At 47.7% G+C, this 22,959-nt stretch overlaps 1 protein-coding gene across 2 annotated transcripts in view; it reads left to right on the forward strand.

Moving 5' to 3' along the window:
* Positions 1-22,959, forward strand: part of DOCK1 (dedicator of cytokinesis 1) — a 513,605-nt gene that overhangs the window by 163,431 nt on the left and 327,215 nt on the right. For both annotated transcript variants that reach the window (XM_039250757.1, XM_039250758.1), the window contains exons 24-25: positions 17,038-17,108; positions 20,899-21,005. In XM_039250757.1, the coding sequence (XP_039106688.1) occupies positions 17,038-17,108; positions 20,899-21,005 (178 nt within the window). The remainder of the gene's footprint in view (positions 1-17,037; positions 17,109-20,898; positions 21,006-22,959) is intronic.

The raw sequence follows: 22,959 nt of genomic DNA on the forward strand, positions 1-22,959 counted from the left end.
AACAGGAGGCACAGAATCTGAAGGAGCTCCAGGCTCCGAGCTGTCAGCACAGAGCCCGACGCGGGGATCGGACCCACAACCTGTGAGATCATGACCTGAGCTGAATTCGGACGCTTAGCTGACTGAGCCCCCCAGGCGCCCCTCTCATAACGGTGTGTTGTAATCGCCCCGTACTGATTCCCTGGACCGTACAGAGGACCACAGTCATTGCCTGTGGTCGGCTCGGTAGGGTGTCCCTGCGCCGTCCCCGTGGGAGCTCATGTTGTCTGTGGCTGGTGTGGGGATGTTTGGAGAAGGAACTTTTGAAAGACGTTTTGTTGGCAGATTTTGAACTCTCCTTGCATTTCATTCAAGGGACCCTTTTTCAGTGCTCTAGGTTGTGACAGTTTATAACAATGAAAATACCAGTAAGTACAAGAAACACGTCTTTTTTATTAATAAATGCATTTGCGTAAAGGAGGGAGAAGAGGGAACAGCTTTGTTATGGGCTGAATTGTGTCCCCCGATTCATCTGCTGTCCTAACCCGAGTCCCTCCGCACGTAACCGTGTGGAGATGAGGCTTTTTAAGAGGTAATTAAGGGCATGGGAGTCACTGATCCTGTCTGCTGGGTGTCCTTATAAGGAGGTTAGGATACAGACCACAGGACAGAGGAGAGACCGTGGGGGCCCAGGGGGAGGGAGGCCATGCACAGGCCAGGAGAAGACTCAGAAAGAACCGACCCCGCTGCCACCTCGACTGTGGGCTTCTAGAAGCTGCGTCGTCTGTGGGTGCTGCAGAATTCCCAGCGGGCTCGCGCACACCGTAACCACAACCCCCCCGCCGTGTTCTCTAAACTTGGGTTTGACTTCCTGGCCTTACTTCTTCTCCTCTCCTGATTTGCCCGTCTCCCAGTGAAGGGAACCTTGCCCGGTGGTCGGACCTCCCTAGAGTCCCTGGTCCTTGGTCTCCCCTGGTGACTCAGCCCTGCTGGCGCTTTCTGTGTTGTCTCAGGTCCCCACACCAGTCTGTGTGGCTTCGCCCCCTGGGTCTGTTCCCTGTGTGTGCCTGGAGCGCGTCCCTGGGGCGCCTTTCCCCTCCTGCTCCTCCGCCCTGTGCATCCCCCCCCACCCCCCCCCGCGGCCCCCGTGCCTTCCTGCATCCTTCGCTGGGAGACCGCCAGGTGATGGGGGATGAGACCTAGCCATCAGGGACCACAGGAGAGAGAGCCCCACCCAGGGCCAGACGTCCCTGAGTCTCGACCCCAGGCTGGCGCCTGCCTTTCCAGGCGTGGGGTCTTTACATGAGGCGCGGGGTGGCTGTGGGGTGAGGGGACACCCCAGGAGAGGGTGACAGGCGTTGCCTTGTGTCTGGGCTTGGTGATACTTAGTTTTTCTGGCCAGCTTTTCCTTTGGAGGAGAAGAGGCTGCCCCACGGAGGTATTTTAAATTATATTAGCAAAGGCTTTTTCTTTATTTTAGCAACATTTATAAAAATTACCCATTCTGTCTCTGAGTACATTTTTCAGAAGTTATGAATTTGGATGTTCATGTTTTAAATCTTCTGACCTCTATAGTAAATGTTAGCTGAGGGGCGCCTGGGAGGCTCAGTTGATTAAGCATCCGACTTCAGCTCAGGTAATGATCTTACAGTTTGTGGGTTTGAGCCCCGCATCGGGCTCTGTGCTGACAGGTTGGAGACTGGAGCCTGTTTCAGCTCCTGTGTCTCCCTCTCTCTCTGCCCCTCCCCCCATCACCTTGTCTCTCTCTCAAAAATAAATAAACATTAAAAAATGTAAATGCTGAGGCATGATTTGGAGATACAGCTATAGCAGAATATGAAGGGGTGTTCAGGACTGGCATTTAGGACACTGACGGGTATTGGGGACATTGGGGTAGCTCTCTTTTCTGGTTTCCCTGAATTCCTACCTTGGTACATTCATTGTGTTACATCTTGCTTAATTAACACATTGGCATTGATAGTGGCTTGCTTCAGGCGGGACGTAGCTGTCCCAGTGAACCAGCGACATCAGGATCATTATTATGATGACTAATTTCATGCCTCGTTTTAGAAATAGTTTGAGGCACCAACTGATTCCAAGGTGTTTGTCTGTTGCTGCTAGAAACCACCATGTGGGCCAGTCACATTTGTTATAGCTCAAATGACAGGGATTCTGAGTCACTAGGACAATCCTAGGATTATTATTATTATTTTAAAAAGTATTTTTAAATGTTTATTTTTTATAACAATTTTTTAATGTTTTATTTATTTCTGGGAGAGAGAGACAGCATGAGCAGGGGAGGGTCAGAGAGAGAGGGAGACACAGGATCTGAAACAGGCTCCAGGCTCTGAGCTGTCAGCACAGAACCTGACGTGGGGCTCGAACCCATGAATCATGAGTTCATGACCTGAGCTGAACTTGGATGCTTAGCCAATTGAGCCACCCAGGCACCCCTTAAATGTTTAATTTTGAGAAAGAGAGAGAGGGGGAGAGAGAGAGCACAACCATGAGCGAGCAAGGAAGGGCAGAGAGAGAGGGAAACACAGAATCTGAAGCCGGCCTCAGGCTCTGAGCTGGACGCACAGAGCCTGATGCGAAGCTCAAACTCACCGTGAGATCGTGACATGAGCCAGATGGACACTCAACCGACTGAGCCATCCAGGCACCCCCTAGGATTATTTTAATGAAAAGTACCATTTTATAGGTGATGGAAGGACATTACTTTTTAAATTAATTAACTTTTTGTGATGAAAGATACATACATAAAATTCACCATTTCAGTCATTGTAAAGTGACCATCCAGTCCGTTCACGATATTGTGCCACCACCACCCCTGTCTGGTTCCAAAACAATTTTCGGGAACAGAGGCCCTGTTCCCATTACAGTAACTGCCCATTATGCCCCTCCTACAGCCTCTGGCATCACGAATCTGGTTTCCGTTTCTGTGCGTTTGCCTGTCTTGGATACACCATGTGCGTGACGGCACGAGATACGTGACCTTTTGTGTCTTCTCTTCCCACATTTTGAAGGTTCGTCCATATTGTAGCGTGTACCAGTCCTGCTTCCTGTGTTATGGGAAATTATACTCCACTGTATGGACCGCACAACGGGGAATCCTACTCCATTGTGTGTACACACTCCATTCTTTTGAATGGAATCCATTTGAGATGTTCCCACATTTGTCACTAGTGCTGCTAGGTGAACATCCGTATCCAGGATTTTCTTTGAACACCTGCTTTCAGTTGTTTGAGTAAAGACCTAGGAGTGGAACCGGGCAGGGAGGGCGGAGGTGGTGTCCGTGTATCTATTTTCTTTAATTTACTGAGGAATAGGCATTCGTTTTGTCTTATTTGCATGGATTCCTGAATTGCACATGAAAGTTGGTCTGTAAAGATTCCCCTCCCCGCTTTATATACTAAACCTTTCTCTGTGGGGCCCTTGTGGGGTCATGCGTTACAGTTTCGATATATGGAGTCTTCCCTGAGTTACAGCTCAAGGGATCTTAGCTCATGCTATGGTATTTCCTGATTAGGAGAGAGGGCTGTATGATGGGAAGAGGGTGGTAAATCCATCTTGAGATTAAAAAAGTTTTTTAGTGTTTATTTATTTATTTTGAGAGAGAGAGAGGGAGTGAGCATGCACACAAGTGGGGGAAGAGACAAAGAGAGAAGGAGAGAATTCCAAGCAGACTCTGTGCTGTCAGTGCAGAGCCCGACATGGGACTCAAACCCACGAACCATGAGATCATGACCTGAGCTGAGATCAAGAGTCAGACGCTTAACTGATTGAGTCCCTCCACTGCCCCCATCTTGAGATTTTCAAAACCATGAGAGATAGACGCCTTTTCCAAGAGTATTTCGTGTCCAAACACAGCATTCCTAATTCAGCAAAATCAATATTTGTTTGTAACTTCCTGAACTGTCGAGCCTGTGACAGAGAAGAGTCTCAGGCTGGCCAAGAAGACCCGGACTCTGTCCTCCAGGAAATGATTGCCACCGACTGTGTACAAGCCTCTCCCTGCAGTGTCCCAATCAATTCTCACAAGACGTGTCCTCTGGCAGAAATGGAGAAATCAATTCCAGTGGACCCGAGGGCTCAGGGACCACCTTTGGGTTAAAATGAGCAAACTCAGGGATGCCACTATGGTGAAATCTCTGGACCTGCATTACCCTACTTAAGTTAAGTTTAACCCTTTCCAATTAAATAAAGCTAAACTTCCTACTCCTCTGTCCCCTTAGGCATATTCCGAGTGCTCAGCAGACACAGGTCCAGAGTGGCTACTGTGAGACCACCTGTGAGTGCAGGTGGTTCTACAGGCCCGGGTCCTGGCCACCCCGTCAATCCTGGAGTGGCCCCAGCGGTGTTGTGGGGGCGCTGGGGAAGAGGGTCGAGGAGGGGGATCTAGGTGACGAAAGAGGTGTCAGGATCTGATCCCGGCAGGGTGGAATCCTAATTCTGGTTCAATTGACACTGATGAAGGTATATTCCTTGCCCCATGGGCCTCCCACGTGTGTCTCTGGCACAGGCCTGGGACCGCTGTGCTTTGTGTGCCTCCAAGCCGGTGGGCTCTGGCTCTTGCCTCTGCAAGGATGCTTCTTACGTCTCCCTAGTGAGGTCAAGACAGATGTTGACGGTAAGGGCTTAGCAACCTACATAGTAATTTGACACCACCTTGCCTTTCCAAGGGCATTTCGGTTTACTAGAAATTCATTTTTATTGTATTTATAAAGCTTTTGGTTGGAAAGAGATTGAAAGTACAAGCAGAATTTCAGCTCTCCCTGCGGATAGCGGGAGAATCTTCCATGCCTTTTGGTCTTGGCATGAGGTGTGTTCCCAGGGGTGCTGTAAGACGGGAACACAATCTGGATGGCTTCTAACCTCAGGAGTTTATTCTCTCTGTGCTCTCCTGGCGATGGGAGGGCCGCGCCCCCTCCTAAGACTCCAGGGGAGGGTCCTGTTCTGTCTCCTCCAGCTTCTGATGGCTGCTGGCAAGACTTGACCTCCTTGGCCTGCACCCTGCCTCTGCTTTCACATGTGTGTGCTTCATACGCAGTCCCCTTCCTTTCTTCATAGAGCCACTGGCGTTGGATTTAGGCCCCACCCTTATCTAGTACATCCTGCAATTAATTTTTTGCCTGAAGTTTATTTATTTTGAAGAGAGGTAGGTACGGAAAGCAAGAATCCCAATCAGGCTCCATGCTGTGAGTGCGGAGCCCAGCATGGCGCTCCATCGCACGAACCATGAAATTATGACCTGAGCCGAAACCAAGAGTCGGATGCTCACCCGACTGAGCCACCCAGGTGTCCCTGACCTCCTCTTAATTCAATTTCATCTGCAAAGACCCTCTTTCCAATCAAGTTCACATTCACGGGTACCTGGGGTTAGGACTTGGGCACAGTTTGGGGGAAACAGCTCCACCCAGTATGGGAGGGTTTGTGCATATGGGATGCAGGGTAGCCACTGTGCCCATGGCTCGGGGTTGGGGTGAGAGTCGGAGGGCTAGGTCCCCCTCTGCTTTCACTGCCTGTCTCCCCAGAGGGCCCTTCTTCACCCTCTTCAGCTGCCTCTGTCTGTGGAGTGTCTTCCCCCTTGACTTTATCTCCAGTGCTTTGCCTGAGGGTTGGTGTGGGCTGCGGCGAGGCGGGCAGGGGGAGGTGGGGGTGGGGAGGGGAGGCCTGCCTCTGGTTGCCCCCTCGCCCTCCTGAGCCTCCTCCTGCTGCACCTCGCCCTCCCCTCCACCCTATGGGCCCTTCTCTCACCACTTGTGTTCCTCGGAGGCTCTGTTTCAAAGGATCGTTCAGCCCGTGAGGAAAACACCAGTGTGATGTGTTGTATTCTCTAGTTGCTGTTTTCAACCACAGCAGCCACAACTACACTGCAGTTCAGGCCCTTAAGATGCTTCTGAACTGGACCATTTTCCCGTATGTCGACTTCTGAATTTCAAGTGGGTTTTAGAAAATCACCATTATTTGTAAGTTATGCTTTGCTCTTGGAAGCTGTCTAGACAGGTAGCCAATTTTCGCCAATTTGGAGCTGTGGAGGCCTGTTCAGAAGATCACTCCCCTTCTCCCCATCTCCCTGAGCCTCCTTAGCTACAAGGCTGTGCTGATAAAATGCGGGGGAAAAAAAGAACAGTAATTTAATTCAAATTTGTGCTTGCCTAGATTACGGTTAATACCCCTTTTTCGCATGACTTAATTCCTGGCAGATGGATTTTCAGAGGTTAAGGAGAGCACAGTGGCTCCAAAGAGGAGAGTTTTTCCTCTTGTGTGTCATGTTCACTAACATGCCCCCTTCTCATCCCGTCGCCTTGTGCTTTTTGCCACATGGTCCTGCTACCCAGCCTCAGACCTGTGTTCTGTCCTCAATCCCTAAGTCATGGTCCCCCACCCTGGCCTTTCTTTTTTTTTTTTTTTTTAATTAAAAATTTTTAATGCATATTTATTTTTGAGAGGGGGGGAGAGAGAGAGAGAACATGGGCAGGGCAGAGGCAGAGGGGGAGACCCAGAATCCAAAGCAGGCTCTAGGCTCCGATCTGTCAGCACAGAGCCCAGTGTGGGGTTCAAATCCATGAACTGTGAGATCATGACCTCACATGATCAAAGTCAGAGGCTTAACTGACTGAGCCACCCAGGCGCCCCTCCACCCTGGCCCTCTGTTGTCTTATGATTCATTCCATTCTTGACCAGACTCCATCTGGTGTCCTGTGAGCCCAGCATTGGGGAGACGAGGGATAAAGGAGGGTCAGCGCCTTCCTGCTGAGAGAGGAGGGGGGGTCTGAGACAGAGCAGGGGCTTCCCCACTGTTTTCATACGGTGGCACATGGAGCCGGCTCATTGCTGGTTACTGCGGCTTCTTGTGGCGGGAGTGTACAGTGGCCCAGGTCAGGCCTGGCTGACCGAAGGGCTGAGGGCTCCTGCCTGCCGGGACCTGTTTGCGACATGGCTGCCCAGGAGGAAAGTTCCTGTCTGACCTGGTGGCTTTTAGCCCGAGGCTGTTAGGGAATTTCAAGGGCATCATTTCCTTGTAATTATGATTCTGTGTGCGTGTGTGTGTGTGTGTGTGTGTGTGTGTGTGTGTTCACGCGCCCGCCTGCCCATGCATGCATCCATGTGCAGGGGGTATATTTCTGACATTTAATGGGCAGGGGTCAGCGATGCAGCCGGTTAAGAGCAGTCCTGCCCCGTGAAAACCCCTTCCCTGATCAACAAGGTGAGACCTTTTATGCGATATTGGCATTCTCCAAGGAAGGCATAACACTTTGGTTGGTTTTTTTGTTTATCTGTTTTTTAATTGTGGTAAAAGCCACATAATGTAACATTGCCTAAACCGTTTTTACAGTTCTGTGGTATTAGCTGTATTCACATTGTTGTGAGACATGTCTAGAACTTTCTCATCTTGCACAACTTAAACTCTGTTCCCATTGAACAACAACATCCCATTTCAGATGCCTCCGGCCCCTAGCAGCCTCCATTCCGCTTTCTGTGTCTGTGAATATGACGATTTTAGATATCTTGTCTGAGTGGAATCATGCAGAATGTGTCTTTTTGTGACTGGCTTATTTCACTGAGCATAATGTCCACAAGGTTCATCTGTGCTACAGAATATGCCAGAATTTTCTTTCTTTGTAAAGGGTGAATTACATTCCGAAATCTGGCCATGTGTAGCAACATGGATGGACCTTGAGGGTGTTATGCTGAGCGAAATAAGTCAGGCAGAGAAGGACAAATATCATATGTTTGCACGTATAGGAGGATTAGGAGGAACTTGACGGAGGACCAAGGGGGAGAAGAAGGGGGGAAATGGTGGGGGAAAGGGAGAGAGGCAAACCATGAGAGACTCTTGAATGCTGACAAAAACTGAGGACTGATGGATGTGGGGGGGAGGGGGGGATGGGCATGGAGGAGGACACTTGTGGGGATGAGCACTGAGTGTTATGTGGAAACTAATTTGACAATAAACTATTTGTAAAAAAAAAAAAGGGTGAATTACATTCCATTCAATATATATACCACCTTTACTTTATTTCTCCATCCATTGATGGACAGTGGGTTGCTTTTACCTCTTGACTATTGTGAATAGAGCTATGATGAACACGGGTGTGCACATCACTCTTCAGGATCCTGATTCCATTGCTTTTGGGTGTATTCCCAGAAGTAGGATTGCTGGATCATATGATAATTGTATTTTTAATTTTTGAGGAGCCTCCATACTGTGTTTTGTGTGTGTGTGTGGCTGTACCATTTAACATTCCCATAAACAGCATACAAGGGCTCCATTTTCTTCATGTCTTTGTCAATACCTGCTCTTGTATCGTCTTTTCTCTCTCTCTCTCTTTCTTTCTTTCTTTCTTTCTTTCTTTCTTTCTTTCTTTCTTTCTTTCTTTCTTTCTTTCTTTCCTTCCTTCCTTCCTTCCTTCCTTCCTTCCTTCCTTCCTTCCTTCCTTCCTTCCTTCCTTCCTCCCTTCCTTGATAGCAGCTATCGTAATGGATGTGAGCTGTTATCTCATTGTGCTTTTGATTTGTGTTAATGATTGTTCACCATCTTCCCATATATTTATTGGCCATAACATTGATTTTTAAGTGTAGGTGCTTATAGTAGATTTACTGGAGGATATTAGTAAATGTGTACTTCTTTCATTATTTTTTTGGCCTTTGTGATATTTAAACATGAAACTACTCCTAGGAATGATTTCTTTCAACCGCTAAGCTGTCAGTTGGGATTGAATGAACTAGCGTTGGCGGTAGAGATGGGGAATGCTATTTTAAAGACCAATATCTGCTTAAAGAAAGCTTGATTATAAAGAGAAGAGTTATTTTTAGATGTCTAAGATACATTAGACGTAGGTAGTCTTTACTTGATAATAGAATATAAGGAATAGAAACAATCACTGTCATTGTCTTTTTTGTTGTTGTTCTGGATTCTTCAGACACATACAGCAGGGTGACTCTCTCCAGAGTGCTCTGTTTTTGTCCAGCCATCTGCTCTATTTCATCCATTCCCCATGAAAGGCGTAACTCCGGTCTAGGGCATCTTTTGGCCAAACTGGTCTGGTTGTGCTCTGGTTTTTCTGAGGCTCTTTGACTATGCCCTAAATCTTCCGAAGATGGAACTCTTAGGTTTGAAAGGAGAATTTGTGGGCCCTATATATTTTAACTCAAAACCTCCAAATGGAATCATTTTAATATGCCTTTTCTCGAGAAATATGTAAATTAATAATTGCTTCATACATTATTCAAGGAAAACTTATTTTGTATCACCGATAGCTCTTGTAATCTTATATAAAGATATGCTAATGGATTTAATTAAAATAATTATACTGAATAATGTAGCCTGAACTTTACCCTAAAATAGTGTCTATTAATCATCATCAGTAGTAACAGTTTTAGCCAGAGAGGCACTTACAACATTAAACTGATACGGGGTAGAAGGTGCATTTTTTTTGTTTTGTTTTATGATTTGGATTAAGTTGGCATTCTCATGAGCTGCATGACAATTGAATTTGCTTAGAGAAGAGTATTAGATTTATTTAATTTCTTGAATCTGAACTATTTTAGCAGTTAGGAAACTTTTAGCACTTTCTGCCATTTCATATTCTTCTTTATGTATTTAATTTTTTTCCCTGTAAAACTTTACTTTCAATATGTTTCTTCTCTATTTGATTCGGGCCTGACTTCACTTTCCTTCCCTGGAGCTGTGTTTGCTGGATTCCATGAGTTCTTGATTGCCGGGATATTAAGCAATGGAGTCTGTTTTAGGAGGGGCCCCCAGCAACTTGCCTGTCTTTTAATAGAAATAGGAATAGCTTTACCACCAGCCACGGTTCTCTCTGATTTTGTTTCTGGTGTCTTTCCGTGGCTTGCTGGCTTTCAATCAGTGTGCACTGGTAGGGAGCCCTATTGTATTTGGTGGTAATTTCAGCTTTACCTATAGCCTCCGTGTGCCTGGGTGTGCAGGGACTCATGCGCATGTTCCGAGCATGCCAGTGCACACGTGTCATTTGCCCCGAGGCCGAAGTGCATGTAGAATTGAGCATGTCCGTCCTCAGGTGGGCAGATGAAAGCTTTGCCAAGTTCAAAGAGAAGAGCAAGCTAGGACTTAAAACGCCATTACGCTAATTTGCTTAGGTTTAAAGTCAAACCTGAAGAAAATAACTTTCCCAGAAAGCAAACATTGATTTGATAAGTGCAATCATGTCTTAAAAACATAGGAGATGAATAAACAAAGCTGACAGCAGTGAAATCATCTAAATTCCTGTATTGTGCTGTTCTCTTCTCGGCTGGGCTTTATCAGAAGGGGCTGCTCTCATGGGTTCTGTGGCTTGTGGCTCGTGGCCCCAAGGGGACCGACGAGGAGGCCAGGCCGCACTCCATACCAGCTGTGTCTCTTGGCGTCTCCTGTGGGCTTATGCCTTTCCCGCTCCGTCCCCCAGGCCACGCCCAGGTGAGCTGATTAGTGATTGTCCCCCTGTGCAGGGAACCCAGCCGGGGCACCGTGGACTTGGGGCTGCTGACATGCTGCCCTCCTCATATTCTGAGGAAGAGGTTTTAAAAAGAACGAGTGTTGGGGCACCTTGGGGGAGGGGGGGGCTCTGTTGATTTAGCATCTGACTTGGGCTCAGGTTGGGATCTCACAGTCCATGAGTTTGAGCCCCACATTAGGCTCTGTGCTGACAGCTCAGAGCCTGGAGCCTGCTTCAGATTCTGTGTGTGTCTCTCTCTCTGCCCCTTTTTACCTCATGCTCTGTCTCTGTCTCAAAATAAACATTAAAATTAAAAAAAAAAAAACAATTTTGGGGCACCTGGGTGGCTCAGTCGGTTGAATGTCTGACTCTTGATTTTGGCTCAGGTCAGGGTCTCGCCTTTCATGGGATTGAGCCCCGTGTTGGGCTCTGTCCTGACAGCGCAGAACCTGCTTGGGATTCTCTGTCTCCTTCTTGCTCTGTCCCAGCCCCACTCATGCGCTCTCTCTCTAAATAAATAAATAAACATTAAAAAAATAATGAGCCAATTAAAAAAAATAATAACAGTAAGACAAAACAAACAACAAACAAACCCCCAAATGCCTCCCAGTTCTATTATCCTGAATTCTGTGACTTGGCAAGTTATTCTACTCAGTATTTAGCACTTTATATAGGACTTTAGAAATGAAACTTTGCCCTTTCACTTGTGAAATCGTGTTTGAGGGTTTTGCACATTAAAGTGGGTGTCCAGGCCAGTGTTTGCGTGTGCCGCCCTGCGCCATTACTGGAGGCCGTGTTGGCCACTGTTGAACCCCAGCATGTGTTTGGGACGGTGTGCTGAGCGTATCGCGCGCGGTGTCCTCCGTTCCGCTAACGGTCCCTGGACGCGGGCGCCGTCAACCAGCGCACCTTACGGATGAGAAGGACCGACAGGAAACGCCAGCTTCCTGCGCTCACACAGCAGGTGGTGGCGGCGCGCCTTGCCCGCGGCCCCCGTTGGGCGCTGCCCCCTGCGCGTCATGCAGGCGTGGGTTCTCGTCCTGCCTCCGGGACTGTCCGTCCGCGAGCTGTCTTTCTGCCGCACCTGTTCTGGCGTCGCCGCTGCGCTGCGCGCGGCTCTCGGAGCCCCTGCCGCTTCTGCCTGCAAGAGCCCCGGCTTGGGCGAGGCCGCCTCACGCCGCAGCGGAGGTGAAGCTCTTGCCACAGGCGCGGGCGGACACCAGGACTCCTGAGGTTCTTGAAGACAGATAACCAGGGTTGGAAACGGGCCCAGCTCGGGCTTGGCGGGGAGAGCTGGAGGCGCGGCAGCCTGGCCGCGGGGCCCTGCTCTCCTGCCTCGTCGGAGGAGGGGCCGGCGCCGCCGCTCCTGGCGCCGCGTGCGGGCTTCTGTGGCGCCGGTGCGGACACGTGGGGTGGCTCGTGAGAGTCAGCAGTGGTTTTATTCGGCGCTCTGCCAGCCGGGGGCGTCGGCAGGGCCTGAGGGGCCGGGGGGGAGGGCAGCCCCGCCGGTCCCGGCCTGGGGGCCGCAGACGCACCCGCCTCTGCGCCGGCCCGACGCGCGCCCGGGAGCCACGTGTCTTGGGGAAAACGACGTCTCAGCGAAGGACTGGGGAGTAATCGGGCCGAACTCTTGAGTTTTTTGGAGCGACAGCTGGAGCGGTGGGCAGGGGCCCGGGGAGAAGGGACGCGCGTGCGCAGGCGCGTGGCTGGCGGGGGGGCTGGGGCACGTGGGGGGCCGCGGAGCGGGGACCCGGGGGGCCAAGGGCCCGCGCCCCCGCGGGTGCTGGGAAGCCGGGCTCATCCGTGGGGGTTGGGCGATGCCGCCACAGTATCTGTTAGTTTCGGACCGAGGCGTGACCTGGAGGGGGTCGTGTGCCAGTCAGCAGGGCCACAGACACAAGTGGCCGGGACCAGGTAGTGGAACCCGTAGAAGTGGACAGGGGGGTCGAACCAGAGGCGCATCCTCGTGAGGCCATGCCGAGCTTTGTGGTCGGTCAGGAGGGCTGTGAAGGAGAGGCAGCGCCCTGCGGAGCCTGTGGCCTGGGGACTGCGCCCTGTGGTGCCCTGAGCCGAAGAGCCCCGGAAGGGAAGGTGGCCGGCGTGGCAGGTGGCGTCTGCAGTGTCTGTGGGACAGCCACGTGCTGGAGTGCAGCAGCCGCTGCGTGTGTGGGTGCCAGACCGTTGGCCCTGGGGGTCTGTAGCTTGGCCGAAGGCGGGGTCCCTGGGGGGGGTCTCAGGAGGAAGGAGAAAGGTCTAGAATGGACACCCACCTTAAAGAGATGGCGCGGACGCGGCCCTGCACAGAGAGCTGGGGAGGCGTGAGTGCCCAGGAAGGTGGTGGCCCTGGGAGTGAGGCCGTGGATGCCACAGCAGGTGAGGGGTCACCCTAAGAGGCACCTGGGGCTCCCTGGCCATTTAGCATGAGGGACCCACGTGGGATCACCTGTGGGGGGAAGAGGAGCCAGCTGGGCTGAGGACTGGGTCGCCCGGAGGGAGAAGGGTACCCCAAGGGGGCTCCTTGCTAAGCCCGGGGTGGGATTTGGTCCCTTGGAGGCGGGCCCTCCGTCCCTCTGCCTGGGTGGATGGGCTCCTGGAGCCTCTGCTCTTTCTCCTGGTGGTTTTTGTCCTTCTCTGAAGTAGGAGGTGAGATGGGTGGGGTGGGAGGTGGGGGGGGGGGGATCCCAGGCTTTCAGAGAAATCGCTCCGCGGAAGGTGGAGGGTGAACAAGGGTGGCCCCCGGTGCGGCTGCTGGTGACTTTCTCCTTGTTCCCTCTGTCCTTTGTTATTTCACGGCAGGCTGACAGCCGGTGGGTGGTGCGTCTCTGTTCTTTCCAAACCCCATGAACTGTAAGATACAGAGTCTGTAGGATCTCGGTCTGTTAGGCAGAATTCTGTGCTGGACAGCATTTGGGGATCACGGTGGGTACACGCCCCTCTCTGTGGCATCGCTGTGACCCTGGGTTGCGGGGGAAGCCCTGGGGAGCCCCAGCCCCTCTCTGGCGCTCAGCCTGTCTGGTTAACGCAGCCCCAGGGCGGCAAGCGGAAGGTGGCCGTGAAGACCTGTCTTATTTGTCGCTGTCTGTGTCGTCCTCCTCGTGAAATGGAATTTATCAAGTTGCTGCCGGCAGAGTTTGCTTTGTTGGCGGAGGATAAAATGCAGGAAGCTCGTGCATTTCTCCCTTCGGGACGTCACAAAGTAAACCAGACACCTTAGGGCCCCAGCAGTCAACCCGTACAAACGCCTATTTATTACACGTCTCCGTGAATATTTTTCAGTTTTTCAAAGCAGCTCTCAGGTAGTTGAGGCAGAACTCTTGAGACCGGAATGAAATTGTTTCTATTTGATGCTCTTTTCAAAAGTTGAATTCCAGAGGAGCTAGTTGGGATCCCTTGATGTGGCTGGTGTTTAAGGTCAGGGTTTACACCGAGAAGACAAGCCTTGGTGATGCTCCAGTGCGCTGCCTTCCGGTCCTTTGTCATCTAGACCTTGCAGCGCCGAGGTAAGCGGTGACAGCTAAGTGAGCTGGCTTCACGCTCACCATGGACTTTCATGGCCTTGCTCCAGATCCCAGTAGTATGAATCTGGACACGTGACTTCCCTGGATGCCTCTACTTTCTCATCTGTGAAAGGGGATAACATGCCTTGCTCATACATTCTCCTGAGGATCTACTGTGTCAATAGAGTCGAGCACTTACATGAGTCTCAGGCATGTACAGAATATTGCCAGGCTACAGGTTAAGAACTTGAACTCATTTCAAGTGACTGGAATCTGACCACTTACCTCTTAGGGTACAGTGTTGAGATTCAGGAATATTCTCTCAGGTGTTTCCCATGCCTGTCTATCCAAGTAATACACTTTTACTCATTTTGAAAATTAAGGTACAGCTTGCGTACGGTTGTACAGTAGAGTGGGTCAACCTCATCCCCTAGTGTAGACAAGCCCTGCCCGCCTCCCACCCACTGAGGTGTTCGCCCCTTTAGGTGTGCCTTTTCCATTTTTTTTAAATGTTTTTTTTAAATTTATTTCTGGGAGAGAGAGAGACAGACAGACAGACAGATAGACAACATGAGCATGGGAGGGCCAGAGAAAGAGGGAGAAACAGAATCTGAAACAGGCTCCAGGCTCTGAGCTAGCTGTCAGCACAGAGCCTGAGATGGAGCTCAAACCCATGAACCGTGAGGTCATGACCTGAGCTGAAGTCGGAACTTAACCTACTGAGCCACCCAGGCGCCCCTCCGGATTGTTTTAAAAATGGAATCACATGCTGTGCAGCCGTTTGGTTTTCCTTCTCAGAGCGCATTTGAAATTCAGGCACATCTTGCATAATGGGCTCTATTTCTCTCCTTTATTACCCAGTAGTGTTCCATTGCATGGATTCACCTCGTGAGGGAGAGAATTGTGAATTGTTTCTACTTTTTGACGCTTACAAATAAAGCTACTGTAAACATTCCCACGCAGGGTTTCCTGTGAGTGTGAAGGTTCATTTCTTCGGGTCAGGACTCTGGAGTACAGTTGCCGGGTTGTACGGAGAGTGCGTGTCTGACCTCATGGGACACTGCCTCGTGCTTTTCCACAGCCGCTGACTCGGTTTTGCAAGCAGCCCAGCAGCACGTGCAATGACACTTGGTATTGTCAGGCATGTGTGGTGTGCGCACGCGTGTGTTTCCGCGATTCTAACGGGTGGTAATGATATTTCACTGTGGTTTTAATTTGCATTTCCCGGGTTACTGATGCTGTTGAACATCTTTTCAAGTGCTTTCATGCCATCCATATATCTTCTTTTGAAAAGTGTCTTTTCAAATTGTTGGCCTATTTAGGGGGAGATTGTTTTCTCATTATTGAGTTTAAAGTTGGTCTTTGTACGTGCTGGATACAGATCCCGATCAGATATGTGACCTGCAATTAGTTTCTCCCAGTGTGTGACTCATCTTTCGTTATCTTAGCAGTGTGTTTTACAGAGCAGAAGGTTTTATTTTGGTGAACTTCAATTTTTCTTTTATAGCTCATGCTCTTTGTGTCCTACCTAAGTGTCTTCTAGAAGTTGTATAGGTTTAAGTTTTATGTCTACGATTTATGATGCGTTTAAAGTTAATTGTTGTATAGGGTGTGAGGCGTGGGATGGGTTTCATTTGGCGCCGAGTGGGAGGGGCTTGTGTACCTTTGTTGCCAATCAGCTGACCACATTAATTCAGTGTATTTATTATGTTAAAGTGGGCTTTTGCTGTTAAAAAACAAAATTCAACTGAGTAAGTTTGAAGATCTTATTGGGTTTATTCTGCAATTTGTGAATCAGGCAGCAACCCATCTAGAAAGGAGAAAGGAGCCCTGATGAGCCATATAAAATGAGACTTTTATAGGCGGAAGGAACGAGCAACCTACCTCATCTTTTTCTGAGGGATTGAAGGGGTCTGCCACGTGGATAACCTCCGTCGTGCTGACTGGGAGGCTGCACATTGACTAGTTTAAGATTATATTCCTGGGAGAGGCCCAGACTTCACTTAGTTTGAGCATGAAGCTTTGGTGCTGACATGGGGTTTACTTAGCACAAGTGACTCCATTCTGACTTTTTTTTGTTTTTTTATCACTACCGTTTTGCTTTTGAAAAATAATGCTAATAATTATTTTTGCAGCAAGTGTAGCATTTTCCAGTGTTCAGAGTGTTACCCTCTTCCCTTTTCAGTTTGTTTTGAACTTTAATGCAACCTCAGGATGTACTTGGCATACATTATTTCTCCCACTTTATTCTGGGAGGTGGAGCCCAGACCGGGACAAGGAGTTACACAGAGTCATGGATAGAGAGGGGCCAGCCCTGGTCAGAACACTGAAAATCCAAGAACTTTTCCTATCAGGTCGTAGCTGAGGGGGCTGAAGCTCTGGCTTCCCACTGAACTGAATTTTACTTCTGTGTCTCTAGTTCTAGCTGTGTGATCAGGGGCAAAGTAATTAACATCTCCATTGGCAGTTTGCTTGCTGGCCAATACTGGCAGTTCCCTGTGAGAGCTCTGTTAGAATTAAGGATAAAATATAGAAGGGTCCTAGCACAGCACATAGCATGTGGGAGAGTCTATCATGATTACCATCATTCTGTTTTTTGAGAGTGTGTATTTTCCAGAAGATACAACATATGAACACAAGAGATAAGCTTACTAAAGAAAAAAAAATCTTAATTAAGGGATACACAGATATACAGAAAACATTTTTGGAATAGAACAAAGACAATTATTTTAAATGTTGAATGTGATGGATTTGCAGAGGATTCCTCTGAGGGACATGCATCTTCATTCGCTATAGCTTTGTGAGGGTGAAGGAGGAAATCACACAAAAGCTGCATGCAGCATAGGCATTGGGTCAACAGGCAATATGTGTTGGCCTCCTAAGTTATTATGTGTCAGGATAACCTTGTGACAGATCAGCACTGCTTGTGGATCAGAGGTGTTTGCTCTATTTTTGTGGTGTTTGGCCGTCTCCTTTTCTCACCTAGAAAGTGATGTTTCTCTTCTTGGGGTGTCTGTGGTTCTTCATGGTAATTGCAGGTCTGTATTAACATTTGCCCAACTTCATGAGGCTCAGCAATCTTTACTCTTGGTTTGCAGGGAGCAGCTTTGAAATACTTGCCAACCATTGTCAACGATGTGAAATTGGTGTTTGATCCCAAAGAGCTCAGGTAAGGAAGCACCCAAGGTGCCGGCTTCCCGCATCCTTCACTTTGCCTCCTTTCTGTGCATCGAACTTGTGAGTGGCTCGAGGTTCAGTCTCCTGTAGCCAGAGGCCAGTGCCCCGGATCCTTCTAGAACAGATGCTGGTCATGATGTCTGTGACACTTCCATATGTCTTTACATGGAAAAGACATCATCCATCAACCCACGCTGTATTTTGTTTAGAAAATTGCTTGTAGCCCAATGGCTAGATCCTACAGATTTGGCTTTTTCCCTTCTTTTGACTTTGAATTTCACTGTGGTGGTTGGGCTTTTGGTTTTGTTTTCAGCCCCTAAAATACCTGACACCGAAGATTTACTGTTCACCATCCCACCCTGCCCAACACACCCAGCCTTTCTGTAAAGTCTTACGTGTGGGCAGGATGTTGTCACCTAGGATAATAGCAACCAAACCAAACCTCAAGGAAGCTGGTTGCTGGGCTTTCAGACCAAGGAGTGAGACTGGGGACCTTATCCCGCCTTCTTCCACCTCCGTTTACCGCCCAATCCTACGTGTGTCATCTGTAGGAAGCCTGTGTTCTACAAGACGGTTGTGAGCCAGTGGGATGCACAGCTCTTTTAACCCCAGACGTCTGAAGCACAGCCCTCATCTCCTTTTGATTTTGGCTTTGATTTAACATTTGATACCATAAGCCACCTGCAGGGCATTGGCACCGTTTTTAGTAGACCCCCCAAAACCCATCTAAATATTAGTAAAGGTCCATGTGTCCCCAGAGTGGTTACACTGAGAAAAAATGGTCACCCTTTCCATTCTTTATGTCCATGCTAGGTTACTCATGCCTGGGCAGTGAAGGGCCAGAGGCTTTCGGGGAGGTCTCCTCCACAGATCACCAGGTTTCTAGTGTGCCTGAGGATTTAGTGTCCTGCACGGACACCTTTATTTCCTGCTCCCACACCCTGACAACACTTCTCACAGCTTAGCACACCCTAAGTGAGAAAAGAAGTGAATGGGCCCATTGGCATCTTGTCTGCCTTGGGTCTTTTGAGCGTCCTGTCCCTGGGTCTTGAGCATCCTGTCCCTGAAGCATGGATGTCACAGAAGGTATCAGCAGCCCCTGGGGACTTGTTAGAAAAATGCTGAATCTCAGGGTCCTTCCCAGATCTTCTGAGTTAGAAACGGGGGGTGGGGCCCAGCCATTCGGTTTTAACAAGCCTTCTAGGTGCTTCTAGTGAAGGTTCTTAGCTGAGAGTTCTAGATCTAGGGAACGGGGACAGTGAGGGAGGCTGTGGCTGGATGGGCCATGGCCACTCTCCGGGCCTGCCTTTCTCATGGGGGCACAGGGGTCAGGCCCTAACCCACCAGCGGGGCAGTGTTCACAGTGAGTGCTTACACCGGTGCTTGGAGATCTAAGAAAGACGCCCTCTCCAGGGCCAGTCCATTCTGTTCTTGGTCCCTTGGCTCTTTTCCCACGCCTATGTGCCTCTTCAACACCATATCCACTGGCTTCTTTAAAAAAAAAAATGACCTTGTAAATCATGTGCATACTTTTTCCTGTTTAGAAAATTGATTCATGTTTTGATGAAATAGAAGAGATCACAGAGAAGAATAAATGAAAATTCAACTATCCAAAAATAACTAGAAAGATCTAGATTTGCACACATACCCATATATACACATACATAAGTACACTTGTATTCCCCTGAAGCGTTCAACACAGGTGAGCGCCTGGGCGGCTCAGTTGGTTAAGCATCCAACTCTCCATTTTGGCTCAGGTCATGATCTCTCTGTTCGTGAGACTGAGCTGCGTTGGGCTCCACACTTTCAGCCTTGGTTTCTCTCTCCCTCTTTCTCTCTCTGCCCCTTCCCTGCTCGTTTTCTCTCTCTCTCAAAATAAATGAATAAACATGAACAAAAAAGAAAGAAATTAAGTTATAGTCTTTCTTTTACAGTCATCTTCTGCACGTGACATCTTGTGTTCTCACATCGTGCGGTAGTTTTCTACAACATAAATTTTCACAACCTCCATGGTGTTCTATCCAGTGCTCACCCATCATTTACTGAAGTAGCAACAGTAGGCACTGACATCCATTGTGTGCTTCCTCCATACGGAAGAGGCTCTACACAAAGCACTTTCCATGTATTGTTAATTAATCTTCACAACAGTGGTATGACTTGGGTTCTGTTATTAGCCCACTTCTAGGCTGAGTAACTTGTCTACGATAACCTAGCTGGTCAGTGGCACTGCCTGAAGGCCAGCCTGGGTGTATAATTACAAAGAACAGGCTACTATGCTATACCGATGGGTAGTAGGTTATGTTCAGTTTTTATTATTATATAATATGCGAGGGCAAGTTTTTCTGTAGGTTAATTGTAGTTATCTTGCCCTTACTTCTATCACTAGGATAAACGGTGAAATGGAATTACCAGGTCTTACCTTTTCTTTCTTTTTTTCTTTTTTGTGTTTTCTTAAAAGATGTTTTTAACAAATATCCAGTTGTCCTCTAAGGGTCAAAGCAACCTCTACCAAAGCATGTTGGTATCTGTCTTTCTAAACATTGCCAGTACTTGACTGATAAGATTGAGGAAAGGCATTTTTTGTTACTAAGAACCCTTCTTCTAACACTCCTTCATAGTTTAATGGACTATGTGTAAAACTAAATTTTTAAAAAAGTGTTTATTTATTTTGAGAGAGAGAGTGTGTGCACACATAAGTGGAGGAGGGGCAGAGAGAGAGGAGAGGGAGAATCTCAAGCAGGCTGTGCGCTTTTAGCACGCAGAGCCCAGTGCAGGGCTCAATCCCACGAACTGTAAGATCATGACTTGAGCTAAAATCAAGAGTCTGACACTTAACCTACTGAGCCACGTAGGTGGCCCTATAAAAGTAAATTTTTAAAAGATTATCTCTAATGAGATATAATACCTGTACTATAAAGTTCACCAGTTTCAGAGTGTTTAATTAATGGGATTCAGTGTCTTTACAGAGTTGTGTGACCATCATCATAGTGCAATTTTAGAAGTTTGATCACCCCCTTAAGATCCCTAGTGCTGATTAACAGTCATTTTGTGTCCCCAGCCCAGCCCTAGGCAACCACGAATCTCCTTTCTGTATCTATAGGTTTGCCCTTTCCAGACATTTTGTATGAATGAGATTATACAATATGTGGCCTTTTGTGTCTGGCCTCCTTTTACTTGGTATAACGTTTTCAGGGTTTATCAGTACTGTCGCATGGGTCACAGCTTCATTCCTTGTTATGCATGACTTTTATGGGTATCCAATATGTTGTTTATCACATCAGCAGGTGATGGGCATCTGGGGTTTTCCCCTGTTAGAGTATTGTGGATAATATTGCTGTAATTCGTGTACAAGGTTTTGTGGTGTGTGTGTGTGTGTGTGTGTACACTTGCTAGGATATATATGTAGGAGTAGAAATGCTAGATCATATGGTAACTGTGTTTAACATTGTCAAGAAATGCCACGCAGTTTTCCAAAGTGGCTGCACCAATTTCCATTCCCACCAGCATGATACGAAAGATGCTGTTTCTTCATTCTGACCAATACTTGTTGTGGTCTCTCTTCGGGATTATAGCCATTTGAGTGGGTGTGAAGTGAAAAATAACATTTTAAAGCGTCATTTTGTTGGATGAGATATGGGCCCTTATTGTAGAATGGGCATTATCCAACATTCTGGTAGAGCTTAATGACCATTTAATGACCCTGCATCTAGGTACTGTCTTGTATACAGTGGATCACTTTGCTGTGTTTCTCTAAACTCTCTCACTTGTGTTTTTCATTACAGCAAAATGTTTACTGATTTCATCCTAAATGTTCCCATGGGTTTGCTGACCATTCAGAAGCTGTATTGCTTGATTGAAATCATTCACAGTGACCTCTTCACACAGCATGGTGAGTGGAAGCCTAAGATTCATTAAATTGTCACATTATTCATTGTCTATAGACCTTGTCCCTTCTGACTTCTCTCCTCCATGCCAGAAGGAGTGGAGGTTGCAACCAATTAAAACAGCTCCATTACAAGACAGGAAGATTTAGCCCGTACAAGAGAACGGTAATTGACATACAGTGTAGGTAATAGATCATTGAAAGATGAAGCGAAAAACCTCGTAGTTTGTAATTTAGGTGCACACCAGAGCCTTAAGATAATCAGCATACATTGTAGCCTTTAAGATGTGCGGTCGTCTATCCTGGGGAGGCAATCACCTGCTTCCATTCAGATGATTGTGAAGAAAAATGTCAAGTTTTCTTTAAATTCAGAAATAATGGTTCTGTCTTCTCCTGAACTTTGCATTCTTTGACAGGGTTTCTTCAAACCCTGCTCCACATAATAAGAATTTTAATGACTCCTCAACTCATTTATCCTGAGGAACACCTTATATTTCCCCACGTTATCTCCCTACCCTTTTTATTAATCATTTTCTTTCTATTTGGACAGATTGAATTAATATTTTACACTTGTCAAGCAGTTTTATTGAGGGCTTAAAACCTTTGCATAATTCTGCAACCTTCCTCATTTATCGGAGGTAAATGTACAGACTGTTGAGTGGCATTCTGACTGAGAGGCACAGATTGATACACTTCTGTTTATGTCCGGACATTTGACCGGTCCATTTATTTTCTGTTGTCCTCACGTGTGGGGTTTCAGGGACAGTGCAGCCCCGGCCTGGGGTTTTCCATTGAGCTACTGGCTGCACTGAAAACTTGCTGTGTGTCCAGATTAGTCCTTCATACCTTCCAGTCTCCTGGACGCTATGTTTTCCTGCTGGTTTTAACCTGATTTCATGATTGAACGTTATAAAGGCACTGAAGTCTACATTTACAGCTAAGGCTTGTGTTAAGAGAAAATGTTCAGACTCCATTTGAGATCCAGTGTCCTTTGTGAAAGAAAACATCAAACCAGCAAGTGAGGGGGTGTCCGCAGCCCCTCCACACATCTCTCTCTGGGCCACATGCCCATTTCTCACTTGGGTAAATGAAAGTCAGGTCTGTCGCCATTGTTTGGATTTCAAGGCATATGAATCTCTTTTAGTTAGGCACTAATCCCGACTGTCCATTCTTCAGGGGCTCCCTGGAGGGCTGGGTCTTGAATTATTCATGTCCTTCAGGTATCTTCGAAAGCTTGGTGAAATATGGCATTCAAGGAAGGCTTGAGGGCGGAGGTGATGGGTGGGGACTCTGCCTTGTTTTCCTTCCGCATTGACTACACTTCATAGCAGAGTAAACAAAATCCGCCCCAGATTTTCTACTTGGATCATATTAGGTAGGTTCCTGATGTCCCTTCTCCTAACCATGTATCCCAAAGACACACATATACACGCACACGCACAAACACACGCACACCATCACCACCACTGAGGTAAGCCACTTCACTGAATTAACAATTAGTAACAATCGTCAGTGGATTGATTGTACTCGACTTTTATTGGCTATTGATATAGGGAAGAGTTTTTTCCCTCTATTTCTGAATTTCTATTGCAGAACTTTTTTCCACATACCATTTAGCTCTCTTTGAATAAGGACCTGAAATATAAATGGTTCAATTAAAAACATTTAAAATGGGAATTCTTTAAAGAATACATTTCAAGGGAATGTCTTCTTCTGTTGGAACTTAACTTTGTTCCCTTAGCTAGTAAAAAGCTTGAAGGGGCCTTTCTTATTTATTTTTGGTAATTGTGTCAGCTTGGGTGTTTGGTGATTGTGTTTCTCTCTTCTTTACTGTGCCCTGTTTTCTGTTTTCACTCTTGTTCTGTAATTCTTTTATCATAGACTGCCTCAAGTCCTGTTTGGGAAGTTTTTGCAGCATGCAATTAATTATTAACCTAGAATCTTTCTAAGTATAAAGTTA

The sequence above is a fragment of the Hyaena hyaena genome, unplaced genomic scaffold, assembly GCF_003009895.1.
Source record: "Hyaena hyaena isolate Hyena2069 unplaced genomic scaffold, ASM300989v1 scaffold_380, whole genome shotgun sequence".
NCBI classification, from domain to species: Eukaryota; Metazoa; Chordata; class Mammalia; order Carnivora; family Hyaenidae; genus Hyaena; species Hyaena hyaena.